At 36.0% G+C, this 13379-nt stretch overlaps 2 protein-coding genes across 2 annotated transcripts; both read left to right on the forward strand.

Annotated features, from left to right (window-relative positions):
* The first annotated feature begins 3441 nt into the window (after positions 1–3441).
* LOC135678450 (probable receptor-like protein kinase At1g49730) lies at positions 3442–6569 on the forward strand. Its single transcript, XM_065191291.1, has 7 exons — positions 3442–3692; positions 5060–5315; positions 5470–5522; positions 5599–5666; positions 5801–5890; positions 6024–6093; positions 6164–6569. Exons 1-7 carry the CDS (start codon positions 3626–3628, stop codon positions 6463–6465), a joined length of 906 nt encoding a protein of 301 aa, XP_065047363.1. The 5' UTR covers positions 3442–3625; the 3' UTR covers positions 6466–6569.
* Positions 6570–6691: 122 nt separating this feature from the next.
* Positions 6692–10712, forward strand: LOC135678451 (uncharacterized). The gene is made up of 3 exons (XM_065191294.1): positions 6692–7377; positions 10028–10135; positions 10235–10712. Exons 1-3 carry the CDS (start codon positions 7093–7095, stop codon positions 10526–10528), a joined length of 687 nt encoding a protein of 228 aa, XP_065047366.1. The 5' UTR covers positions 6692–7092; the 3' UTR covers positions 10529–10712.
* The last annotated feature ends 2667 nt before the right edge of the window (positions 10713–13379 follow it).

Here is a 13379-nt window from a genome sequence, read left to right on the forward strand (position 1 = left end):
ACACACATATATATATATACACATATATGTATATATATATACACACACACAAATATATATATATATATATATACACACACACACATATATATATATATACACACACATATATATATATACACATATATATATATACACACACACATATATATATACACACATATATATATATACACACACATATATATATATATATATATATATATATATATATATATATATATATATAAACGAACTATAATTGAAATCGTCGGCTCCAGCACTGAACCCGAAACTGCGTGGATCCAGATTAGTTCGGGTCCTCAAAACCCAAACCCAAAACGACCTGTGTCCGGTTCCGTTCGGGTTCCCAAAAACCCAGGAATCGAAACCGTTAGGGATGTGCCTAGCTTACGACGACGGTTTGATTGTCGACGGCCCATACGAAATGGGCCGGCCTGCAGCCCTCATGAGCTCACCAGCAGGCAACGTTAAATGAACCGGCCCTATGCGCTCGGCCGGATTGCAGCCCACTTGACCCATTGCTATCTCGTTAACGGGTCGAAGGGCCGTGCTTCAACTCACAACAGCCCGCGGGCCGCTCTGCAATCCACATTGGCTGACGTGCTGGCATTCGAGTGTCTCCTATTATTATTACATGTACAGCGGCATATTATTATTACTCAGCCTACTTGTAAAATAGACATATATATATATATATATATATATATTCGAGTGAGGCAGGCAATAATTGAGAAGGTTGAGGTGGGCATTAATATCCGAAGCTTAAAGTACGTCGTGGCTCTCAACATCCCATGTGCAGCGCCCGTCGCTCGTTCATGCACTCATACACCCCAACGGCGTCGCCTTTCGTTTGTTGCACTTTGCGGTGGGACCCTATGACTGAGCTCATCATTTGAGCCACAAACTTGTGATTATTTGAGAACTCATACTCAACATGTACATGTATTATGCCAGACTCAGCAATCACTTCTCCTTTAGCTTGACCTTTTTTTTCTACTATCATACATGTTTGTGCTCATCTATGGCTGTAAATATGATGATTACCTGTATAAAATAAATGAAAATTCAAGTGGAATATTATAAATGCACCCCTTAATTTTGAGAAATTGGATATATATATATATATATATATATATATGAAAGTCTATTAGTTTTAGAGGGATGTAAAGGAATTTATACTTTAAAATTGCATAAATATAATTTTTTTTATGTTTTTAAATGATCTGAACCTTCTTATTAGATTACCAAGTTAGAAAAATAAAATTATTTATTTACTTTTCAATGGACAAATGATAAAGACAAATTTTAATCCTTGAATTTAATTAGCACATTCAGAATATATTTAATGAGTTTTTGAACCTTTAACCTGAGTTTAGTATATCACTATCGGATCAATGTTAAATATAAATTATATATCGAATGAGATTTGAAATCATCAATTAGAAAAGTCATTATTAATATCATTATGTTCACTGCTTGCAACAAATTATTATTAGTAGTAGTTTAAGATGCATGTCGTTGTCCGAAAGAAATGCTTTAGAGAGATGAGAGGCACGCATCGAGAAACCCAACTTTTCAAGTGAAGAATCAAAAGAGTAAAAAGGTTTTGTACCACTAAATGTGTGTGTTTCTTTTGTTTAATTACAAACCAAGAAAAGCATCTTAGTTCCTATACAATGGATAGTGTGGAGTTTACTCACTGTTTCGATGAATTCTTTTACCTTTTCGTACGATGAACTTACATGATCTCTTACCGTACTTGTGGCTCAGGATAATCTTATGATGATTAGAACTATTTTTGTAACTTGTGCTAGAAAGCCACTTTTGTTTTTATTGGAAATCATAAGCTAAGGAAACACAAAAACCTATTATCATTAAGGTAAGTGTGATTTAATAATTGGTTCGAACATTACCAAAATTACTCATTTAGTCCATGAATATTTATAACAAAAAATTCATTATTTATGTAATTAAAAATCATAACTAGTTGATAAAGAATATACTGTCAACTAATTTGACACGTAATAATTACGTAATATCCGGAGTTAGAGAAGAGAAGATGAAGGTTTAAAGTAAATATCTTAAACTTTATTTTGATCATCTATATGACCAAAACGACAATCGCAAGCTTCTTTTTGTCCTTTATGATCATAAAGATAATTACAAGTTTTTTTTGTATCCTTCGTGAAAGATAATTGTAAATTTTTTTCTCAATGATTAATACTTATTTTCAACATTATAAAAAAAATCAAACTTACCTTTTTTGAAAACCGTGTTCGTACTCACAAACTTCGGATTATTAACTTGGGCATCAAATGGATCATCATGGTAAGTCTCTTTCGATCTCGATCTTTGTATAGGTGACGCATCGGGAGAAAAAATGTTTATTCATCGAAGATACATCAAACAATCCTACGCATATGAGTTCGAACCAGGTTGACTAAGACGTCAATGATATATTTTTTTTATCACTAATAAAATAATTTCTTAATTATCCAAAAAATATAAAAATTTATATAATATGATTAATGCGTTAAATGCATAACTTAGTGAACATGAGAAGCAATTGGCATAAATTAAAGGCCGGCATGTGGAGTCAGTTAAAAGTAAAGGTGACGGCAGACCACGTGCGCATGCTTAACTGTAATCTTCGCGAGGGAAAAGAATATGCAAGATTAATTAATTGGAAAAAATAAAGCAGAACGCATAAAAAATAACAAAAAGTCATTAATGAATAAAGAAACTAATAAAATAAGAAGTTTACCATTTAAAACTCTTTTTTATATTGGTAATTTCTTAAAAATTAAAATAATAAAAAATAAATTTTACTATTTATAGTTTATTAATTACAAATCTTATCGTATTGTCGCTCCCGTTTAGAGAGAGACATGACAAGATTAGATGAGATCCTGATAAGATTGAGGTGGACTGGTCTTATCCTTGATCTCTTCAACTTTATTTTTCTCCTCACACGGATCTTTCTTGAACCTAAGATCGATCATCATATCAATAAATGAGTGAGAGATATGAGAGGCTATGATAGAGTGATACAATGATATCATGAAAGGTCTCTACTTTTGCATCAACTCTCTCATTTTATCCTTCGTGATTATTGTGGATGGCCCTTGCGGTTGTTGCCTACACTCCAAACGTCGAATTAAGAAAAAGAAATAAGAAAAATATATTTACATTTATTTATATAGATAAAAAAATAAAAAAAATTAAAATGAACCCGTAAATAACAGACAGCGATTGCGAATATAAATATTCTAAAATAATAACAGATAGTTGAGTAATAAAGTAACGAAAGGAAGATTCGAAAAGTGGTTTCCTTGTTTTATATTTAAGATTATTATTAATTAATTCATGGAGTGTTTTTTTACTGTGCTGGTTTTTACTGAGGGCAGAGGAAAGAGAAGAAACGTGGGGAAGAAGGTTCATTGGAGGAAAAGTTAGAGAGATTCCTACCGCTGGCGAAGAGCAAATGGATGGGGGACCGAATCGAAATTAATAGGCCTTGGAAGCTTCCCATTGTTTCTCTTCGTCTTCTCGTCGTGCGGCGCCCGCCGTGTCCAATCTGTGTCGGAGGAGCTCGGCTCGGGATTGGTGCCATCGATCGGGGATGGAGCAGCGGCTTCTTCGCAGGCTGAAAGCCTCGATCTTGCGGCTGCGATGCCGGTCTCCGTCGGGTAAGTATCGAACTTGGCCTTTTTCTAGGCCACTCGAATCTTGTTCCGTTCCGCCGTGGTTATTGCAGTTTGTTGGAAATTGAGCCCAAAATGGGGAATTTTTGTCCATCTGCTGCGTCGGATTGTGCTTCTTCTTCTTCTTCTTCTTCTTCTTCTTCTTCGATTGTCTTTTATTGTCGGGATTTTGAGGGTGTGAGATGGGGAAAGGAGTTGTCTTCTTGGGAAATATGCTATTTGTTATATATATATGTATATGTCATTAACCTAAATATCTGCACTTGGAGTCAAATTCAACAACTTGCAGTGGTAGACTTTCACTGATGGAGTAAACTTTTGTAATAACGCATGTGTTTGAAGATGTCGAGTGTTTTAGCAACGAGAGCTGAACAAAAATACCTTTCAAGAACTCCGAGCAAGAGAGACCGGATTCAGATGAAGACGGAGAGGAGTTTCCATGGATATGTCTACTAGAAGTTGTCATTTTGTTGTAAGCTTTGATGCTTGCGGACTCCAGCTAGAATTATGAACTATGTTACTTAATTTAGCGTCGTTTAGACTGATACTGGATCTCCAAAAGCTCATGAGTCCATGCCAAATCTTATGTACTCCTCATCATCATTTTTCCCCTGCAAACTCTATACTGCCCTCTTCAGTCCTCACACGGAAATAGCCTCTTTGTTTGCAAAGATCCTAATAGGTACACTGATAATCTCAGACCCTGCATTGGGACCACCTTTTTTTCACCAGACATTGCGAGAGACTAAGTAGTAAAAGACACACTTTGTTGCTTCTTTATTCTAATATGTTTATTGTTTTATTGATATATAAACATGGAGAGATCACTGTACCTGTTTGGAGATGTGCACAAAGTGTAATAAACGATACAATTCTGAAAAAGGCTGGAAATTGGTACAATCCAAAAGTAATAATAGCACTAATGTGCAGTGGTGCAGCCTAAATATATCAGGTTAGATTCTTGACTGCAATTAATGGACATTTTTTATCCAGTTATATGATATTCAGTCAATTCCTTTGTTCTCTTACTTACTTCTGGACTTGCTAGCCTAATATCTAATGCAATCAATATAATTTATAGAAATGTCTAATGCGATCAATACTTTCAGAAGATTGTCTTCATTCTTCTAAATTAATTCAGGTCTTGCTTTATCGAAGGTAAATTCTCATGCCATTATACGTTCAGAAAGCCCTAATGAACTTTATGTTTCATGATTTATCAGTTTAGACAAACATGTCATTTTCATGCTTTCAGAATGACAGCTGATCCAATCATATCTATATTTACCATTGGATCGTAATAACAATTTTCAGACTGAACAGCTCAGTAGTGATATATCTTGTTAATGAAGGTACATCGCCATTTGTTGAGAATTTCACATACAAGGAGATCGATAAAGCAACTAATGGATTCGGCATGGTTCTTGAAAGTGGTGCTCAAGGAACAATTTATAAAGCTCGATTTCCTAATGGACTTGTTGGTGCCGTCAAAAGAGTAAGATCTCAGCAACTAGGGAAAGATACCTTCTTTGAGAATGTGCAACTGTTAGGACGCTTGCATCATCGTCATCTTGTCAGACTCAAAGGGTTTTCGGAGGGCAAATATAGGTATGTACACTTGGTAAAAATCCAACCTCTAAAGAACTCTATCATAGGATGTTTTGTCGAATCTATCGGTCAAACCTGTCAATAAGGTTGTCTTCTGAGTATCATCAAATTGACCTGTTAACTGTGAGGAATTCTCATGCCATAGTATCCTCAGGTTTCTTGTTTTTGACTACACGGAAAATGGGAGCCTGAAAGATTATCTTCATGGTAAGACACTCTTCTATATGAAGTAATCATCTTCACAATTTTCTTATAACGCAGAATGATTCAATTACTTTGTCAGATCCGTTGAGAACACCGTTGAATTGGAGGACCAGATTACAGATTGCTATTGATGTAGCAGCTGCTCTGGTGGGTGGTTGACTGGAATGCTTTCTTCTACACATGATATAGCTTTACAGAAGCAGGCTTGACAGTTGATACACAAAAACACATTAGTCCCTTTCCACGAATTATGAATTTACTTTCTACAATTCATGGTGCAGGAGTACCTCCAGTATTTTTGTGACCCACCTGTATACGATGTGTCTGTCAACTCAAACAATATATTATTGGATGAGAACTTTGTTGCCAAGGTAAAAAAAAACCACTTTGCCACATAAGTCAAACTAGCCTGTATTGGAAAGCATAACTTTGTGTGGTGCTTTTGTTTTATTCATATACTTACCGGACAAGTAGAAAAGATTATAGTTAAGTTTTATGTTTCAGTTATCTGATGTGGGCTTCGTCGATAGTGATTTCAACCGCAATAGTGAATCAAATGTCACGTGTTCAGAAGGTTGGGCCTTTAAACTTGATGAATTTGCATTTATATGCTTGACAATACTTACAAGTGAATTTTCTGACAGATGATACCAAACAAAAACATAGGAGACTGGTTTTCCAGTTTGGTGTGCTCCTTCTTGAGCTCATAACTGGTCAGTCATTGTTCAACGAAGCAGAAATTGTCCAATGGATCCAAGAATCTGGATTTGCCTACTCAATCCACAAGATGGTGGACACTGATCTTGGAGATAGTTATGATTCCAAAGAACTCCAAAGTCTTTTAATTATAGCAAGATTGTGTACCAAGACCGAAAACGATACATTAATTTCTATTCCCCAGATATTGCGGTATCTGCAAGGACGGCTGGAACACTCTGCTTTGTAATATTAGTGTGATAATATTGAGAATTTAACTCGGAATTTATACTTTTTAAAAATGTAAATTTGACTAATAATGTAAAGAAGTTGGTGATCTTTTTTTTTGTATAATGTGTATTACTTGTGTCTTGACATGTGTGCTGAATTATTAACATAATAATGTGAAGAAGTTAGTATATTTTTTTGTTGTAAAGTTTGCTATTAAATTTATAATTATCATAAGGAGATGACTCTCTTCATTCTCTTGCATTGGATTATCATTTTAATTATATGACATCATTTTGTTTGATATTACATCATGAAATTAGTTTTTTTTTTATAAAATAAAAATATATTCAAGTTTTGATTCGATTGATATAAAAGTTAGGCTTAGAAAGCTTTTTTTTTTCCTTAGCAGATAATGCAAGAGTCCTCCGTGCATAGAATTTTTGATGGACTACATGAGGCCATATATAGCGTAATCATCGGCCATATAAGGCGTCAAGGGAGACGCCCAACTCGGGAGTGGGAAGCGGTTGATGTCAACCACCTCTCGTATCGGTAGCGGAAGCGCGAAACCTGCGTCGCTTTCGCCTTCGAACCACAAATCGGCGATCAGTTCGATCTCGCGAGCGTGAAAGAGATCGACGGCATTATGAGGATTGCGGTGGCGGTGGTGGTGGCGCTTCTGGCGGCGACAGCGGAGGCCGACGACCAGAACGACGTGTTCACCCCATGCGACGACGCCAAGATCCAGCGATGGGATGGGTTCACCTTCGGGATTGCCTTCTCCAACCACGACTCCTTCTTCTCCGACCGGGTGCAGCTCTCACCTTGCGACAGCCGCCTCTCCCTCTCCAATGTCGCTCAGCTCGCGGTCTTCCGCCCGAAGGTCGACGAGATCTCCCTCCTCACCGTCGACACCAGCGCCAACCCGGCGGTATGGTCAAGACCCCCTTTCTTTATCCCCTCCCAAATCCAATTTGAACAGTTTTGCTTCAGATGCTATATGCGGATTAGTTTCTTGATCCGATTCTAGGTTTTGTTACGACTCACTGTTTGTTTTCTCTCGTTTGTTGAGTGATTCGTAGAAGGTTCGGCTTTTTTCGGTTAATGCACAACTGCATTTCTAATTATACATTGCGGTTAATCTTAGACGATTGCAAGCACAAAATTATCTAGGAATAGAAGCATTTCTGTACCCCTATGATATTGGAATCATTCGGATGGGTAGTAGGATCATCTCACACAAATCAGTTTCTTTTGCTACTGCTTTGGTATTGGAAGAGCTCTCGTTGTAAATGTTTCTGTGAATGATGAGGGGAATCTTTGAACGATTTGCACAATCCGTCTCTTTCTCTTTATCTATAGTTTGCATGGTCCTGTGAATAAATTATTTTCGTGGATGATCAGGAAAATTGTAGCACACGGATATGTGTTAAAATGGAGTTCAAATTATGCAAAATCCAATTTTTAATCATGATACAAACTACATTGATAAATCATAACAATTAGTACTGGAGATTGGAAATTTGCATGGAAAACTTAGAAAGTGATAGCTTTTTATGACAATTATGCAACTAATGGAAGTGTGAGAGTAAATATAAAGTGCCTTCTCGAGGAAAAAAACTAGTGAGCCAACAGGATTAAATAAGCCATTGATCTCTTGTTTCCATCCAATAACTGAAAAATATTATTATCCTTGTCACTTTTTGTCAATTTTTTACAAACCTAAATTTATTACGAAAGAAAAAGAAACAGATGAGATTGTATTGGCAAATATAAATGAAAGAAAGTAAGAGAGAATCATCTAGAGGACCATATACATTTTTTTGACCATCTACCACTTTCTGTTTTATTTTCTTTGCTTTGTTTTCACACACATGGTGGTGAATCTATTCAGACAAACAACTGAAGTTATGTGTCTTATTAGTAATTTATGGTTTCTGCAACGTTGAACCTCAGATCTTTATTACATCAACTTAACCAGCGTTGCCATATGGAATGAGCCAGTAAGCTTCTTATTGGCTAGCACAGTACTAGCTTTATACCATCCACAATAGAACCTGCAAATAAACATGTAAAAACTATAATAACCACAATGTAACATAGTGCACTGAAAAGATTCGAGTTACCCTTATGAACAGTGGAATTATGGAGGAGACTATACATTTAAAATGCCCTGATGTTTTCTTTCCTGTAGAATATGTGATGATTATTATTAGACAAAATCTTTGTGTTATAGCATGCCTAAGTTTATGATTTTCAAAGGGTATGGTTTCCAATCATTCATGGATCTCATGTCACAATTGAGCTCTATAGGTAAACTAAAATCCATCAGAAGCCATGTTAGGTATTTCCTTAATCCTCTTTACCGTTAATCTGATTGACTTATCTCAACTAGGTGACACAGATATTAATCCTCTTATAGTACATGCAAACCACTTTGTATGACTCTCTCTCTTGAAGTCCTTGGTATTTTCCCTAATTGTTTGCCAATATAGAGAACTTGTATTAACTCTAGATATGCCAACAACTTTAGTTCAACAACATTTACTTCCTTTTCGATATGCTCTTACTGCCTAAATTCTGATTCATAAAACACAAAAACTCAAAATCTGTTTTCTAAAATTGTCTTACTTATATAAACGGCACACAATAATGCAACACCGAGAGAGTCGTTCCCACTATTAACATCTAGTGTCAATTCTATGATCAATATATTCAGTAATATCTGTTTTTTTGTAAAATAAGAGATCCAATATATAAAATTAGCTCTTTTTTTCTTTGGAAGATTTCAAGCCATCTATTCTGACCAATGGTTAGTACCAAAGTTGCATTTCGCATACTCATGATATGTGAGATTTTGGAAAAAAAAAAGAAAATAATTTGATTATGCTACAAAATCAACAATGACATTTTTTTTCTGTATTACAAATCCTGACATTTTTATATTGTTGAAATATCTAGTTGAATACTATGATAAAGAACAATAGTTAATTAGTTAGCATACCCTATCAATTCATGTTGAAAAGTACTTATTGTAGCATAGCGTTATAAGAATAGGCAGAATAACAAAGACTTATATTAAATTAAAGACAATGCCTCAATTTTGTTCAGTATTATGTTAAGTAAAAAAATTATATAGGTAACCGATCTATTCGTATATCTATCTCCTATATAATTGGAAAAAAAAAAAAGCATTCAAGAATTAAACAAAATATGCTATACCTAAGTATTCTAAGTTATGATCCTTCTAATAATGATCCATAAAAATTGTACAGTAACTGTGGAAAAAGAATACAAGAAATCTCCTATCTGTATCATATCCGGCATGTACATGTTATGGATATGGAAAGAAATTTGAATTATTTCTGTTTCATAAGGTTCCTATGGTTTATCTAAATTACAATTTCACATACTGACAAAAAAGTTTTTTGATTGACCTCTGTCGTAGCTTTTACATTTCCAATCAGTGGAGGCACTCTGCATATCTTATCAGTACAGGCTGCTCTGTCACTCGTCTGAGAGTTAGAATTCTCATATTATTTGATATACCGCAATAGCGAAGAACCTTAAATCCTTTTCAGGTCACTAGTGGAGGATACATGGTTGCATTCGCTGGCAGGAAGTATGCAGCACGATCCGTTCCTGTTTTTGTTAGTGACAACACAAATATTGTAACCAGCTTTACCCTGGTACGTTTGTGTGATTCAAATATTGGAGTTTAAGAAAAAGGTCAGGTTACATAAAAAGAAAAATCTGTGACATCTGTCTCGGTGGTGATGTCTATATAGGTACTTGAATTCCAAAAAGGCACACTTCAGAATTTGCATTGGAAGAGAGACGGTTGTGCTTCATGTTCAGGGAAGTCATCTTTTGTTTGTCTCAACAATCAAGTTTGTGCAATCAAGACATCAAGTTGCAAACACCAGGGTGGTTCTGTTGATTGCAACATAGGTATACAATTGGCTTTTTCTGGAACTGATAAGCATGATGCTGTGCTAAATTCATGGTATGAGGTGTCCAATCTCCAGCAGTACTCTCTCTATGGATTGTATTCAAACATCAAAGATTCCCTTACCATCTAGTACAACAATTTCTTCTGACCCCCTCTTGATGTCGATATCGAGCTCCTGGACAGGCATTCTTTTGTAGTCTTACGGTACCACATGCCACAGATCATATTCAAATGTTTGTCTATCAGACGGGTATTGTTGTAAAACTCATCTTATTCTTTTATTGATGGAACCAATGTTTATATTCTTGTTGGCCTGGACATTTTCATTCATCTCGTTTTCCTTGTTGCTTACTAAATTTTATTAGGAAGGTGGTTTATTGGTGCTTGTGCTTGGAGAGTCACTGTTGGTATCATCTTAGTATTTATACCTCATTAGTTGACCAAGTTGTGGCTGAACATGGAAAAATGCTCTCATCCCACTGTTCGAGGAGGAATGACTTGTTTGGTACTCTGATCAAATCAAAATGTCAGCTGCTTATGCATGGGACCAGCAGGTAAGCCCACTTGATGCTCTGAGGACAAACACATCAAGAATCTCCTAATCTTTCGGTGAACTATGTGTTCACTGATCTTATACAAACAATGTGTTATCAGCAGTGACATCAATTTGCTGTCATAGTGGTACTTGCATAAGCATCAAAAGCTACATTTTTTTAATATCATTTTTAAGTAATTACTATTAAAAGGATAGATTACCTTTTTTTTTTCCATTCTTCTTTAGATATTTGTGATGGCTTTTCAATGATCTTTTGTTCCATCCGATCAGAAATTTGTGTCACCAACAAACATTATTCAACCCCTTGAAAGGCACATCAAAATTTGATTGAAGCTTAGATTTCAATCACCTCCAGTGCGAATTACCGTGATAGAACACATCCAAGTCTCTCTGCTGGTGTTGTCTCTTTGTTGGTTCTCCTGTTCTTCCTGGCGTTATTATGTATATGTTGCGGATGCTAAATCGAGAAGATTAGGTGAGATCAGGAACAAAAAATGTCATAGTGGCAGCCAAGCAAGAAGCACATCGAGGCCTTCTTTCCTTTCTTTCTTTCTTTACCTGTCTCTTTCTATATAATATACAGGTGAAAACATTAGCTTCTTTTGCAAGTGCGAGGTATAATCCATCTCCCACCTCCCTAAAGCACTTTTAAGCTAACATAATCACTGGACATGATGATGATGCTTGATGTGGACTGCACATCAGAAGCAAACTGAGGTTACCTAACAGTTATCTCGATTGCTTTCTTCTAAACAACATAGCATTAAGGTCAACATCACCTCGTTGGCATGCAGTAGTCTGGCCATATAAATCCCAATCCCACATATACTGCACTTTGGACTATGTTACACTACCAACCAACATTAAACTAAAGGAACCAAGAGAAGGCTCGCCCTATGGTCCCCCTCCATCTCGATGATCCACCTAAGTGGTGCTCGTTTGGATTTCGATTTGTAGTTTATGTCACTGCCTCTCATGGCAATCATGCTCTTGATTTATGTGGTGTGTCACTTTAACCTACTCTCCATGAAAAGAGGAGCACTAGTTTGTATCTATCTCTTCCTTTAAACTATTTGAGTTGCATCCATCTATGACTTTGTGAGAGAAGAGGGAGGTGCAGTGTGGCAATCCGCAGTACACTGGGTGGACTTAGAATGGCTCAGCGACAGCGAATCACCCATGCCTCATCTCCAACTCCTACAGGAGCAAAGTAAATATATAGTTTACTTAGAATGTTTATGCATCTTGGGGGAACTTGAAAGTTTGGCAAACAAGCTTATGCCTCATAAACATCTGCAGCAAAAGGCCAGTGTGAGTTGGACACATCAAAAATGTATTGTATGTAGCTTTGTTTTTTTACTGAGAAAACAGTATACTATATCTATTGATATCCTGTTTCAAGGAATACCTTCAGCTTAAACTAATGTTACTTTAGAGGAGATCAAATTGGGTCATTCTTGGAAGTTAGGACAAAATATTTTCTTTATATATATACCAATACAAACCAACTTCTGCCAGAATCTAGCATTTCGATAATTTTGGATTCTTTTGACGTTGTGTTTTTTTTGTCTTACTCTGGTGTAAGCTGCTACTGAGAATCCTGTGAAACTTGCAGATCCATCACCATGATGAGAATTAAATGCTGGTTTGGACAGGTGCCTCAGATAAATTGGTCTAAGAAGCTATGGTAATGATTAGCTGCAAGCAAGTTTAAAAGTTTGGGTGCAGAGACACAGAGAGAGAGAGAGAGAGAGAGGACAGTGATGGAAAGGCAGCAAACTTTCCTACATATGATGGTTGCCTTCGTACCGTGAGGGGAGACAAAGCAAGGACAAGGCAAAGTGGATAAGAAACCTATCGTTGATCTCCAGTACTTACCAAACTCGACTACTATTCAATCCATTGAGTTACTGATGTATGTTCTACATTGGGAGCCACTTATATCAACAGCTCCAACATCTACTGCAAGACTAGCCATATGGATCTGCTGCATCATTGGGTTACACTGCAGTATGTATCTGTGCTATTATGTGTTTATTACATGTGAATATTCTGAACTGGTGTCCAACTATATATATATATATATATATATATATCACTAAATACTTAAAATGAGAATCCTTAGAGTCTAAAAAATTTCTCTTAAAGATTCCAAAACCTAAATCTCAATACCCAAGTGTTTGGTAATCCAACAGTCTGTTGTGATCATTATTTCACCTCAATATCTAGATTATGTCTACTTAACTTGGCATACCAAGTCATTTTGTTCAAGTTTGCAACTATGTGAGAAAATAGAGTTTCAACATCACTGTTCTATAAGATATGCTTTGATAAAAAATAATATTGAGATAATACATGAAACATAAATTCCAAAATATTATACACTAAAAGATGTGAGTGGTTCCCCAAGAGATACTCAAATGGT

The sequence above is a fragment of the Musa acuminata genome, chromosome BXJ1-7 (genome assembly GCF_036884655.1).
Source record: "Musa acuminata AAA Group cultivar baxijiao chromosome BXJ1-7, Cavendish_Baxijiao_AAA, whole genome shotgun sequence".
In the NCBI taxonomy this organism is placed as follows: domain Eukaryota; kingdom Viridiplantae; phylum Streptophyta; class Magnoliopsida; order Zingiberales; family Musaceae; genus Musa; species Musa acuminata.

What these genes read in the sequence shown, in the direction of transcription:
- LOC135678450 (XM_065191291.1), top strand. Translation starts at nt 3,626, where the DNA reads ATGGAGCAGCGGCTTCTTCGCAGGCTGAAAGCCTCGATCTTGCGGCTG. An exon ending in TTGATGTAGCAGCTGCTCTG is followed by an intron (nt 5,667 to 5,800) that starts GTGGGTGGTTGA and finishes TTCATGGTGCAG; the next exon opens with GAGTACCTCCAGTATTTTTG. An exon ending in AAATGTCACGTGTTCAGAAG is followed by an intron (nt 6,094 to 6,163) that starts GTTGGGCCTTTA and finishes ATTTTCTGACAG; the next exon opens with ATGATACCAAACAAAAACAT.
- LOC135678451 (XM_065191294.1), top strand. Translation starts at nt 7,093, where the DNA reads ATGAGGATTGCGGTGGCGGTGGTGGTGGCGCTTCTGGCGGCGACAGCG. An exon ending in ACACCAGCGCCAACCCGGCG is followed by an intron (nt 7,378 to 10,027) that starts GTATGGTCAAGA and finishes AATCCTTTTCAG; the next exon opens with GTCACTAGTGGAGGATACAT. An exon ending in TTGTAACCAGCTTTACCCTG is followed by an intron (nt 10,136 to 10,234) that starts GTACGTTTGTGT and finishes ATGTCTATATAG; the next exon opens with GTACTTGAATTCCAAAAAGG.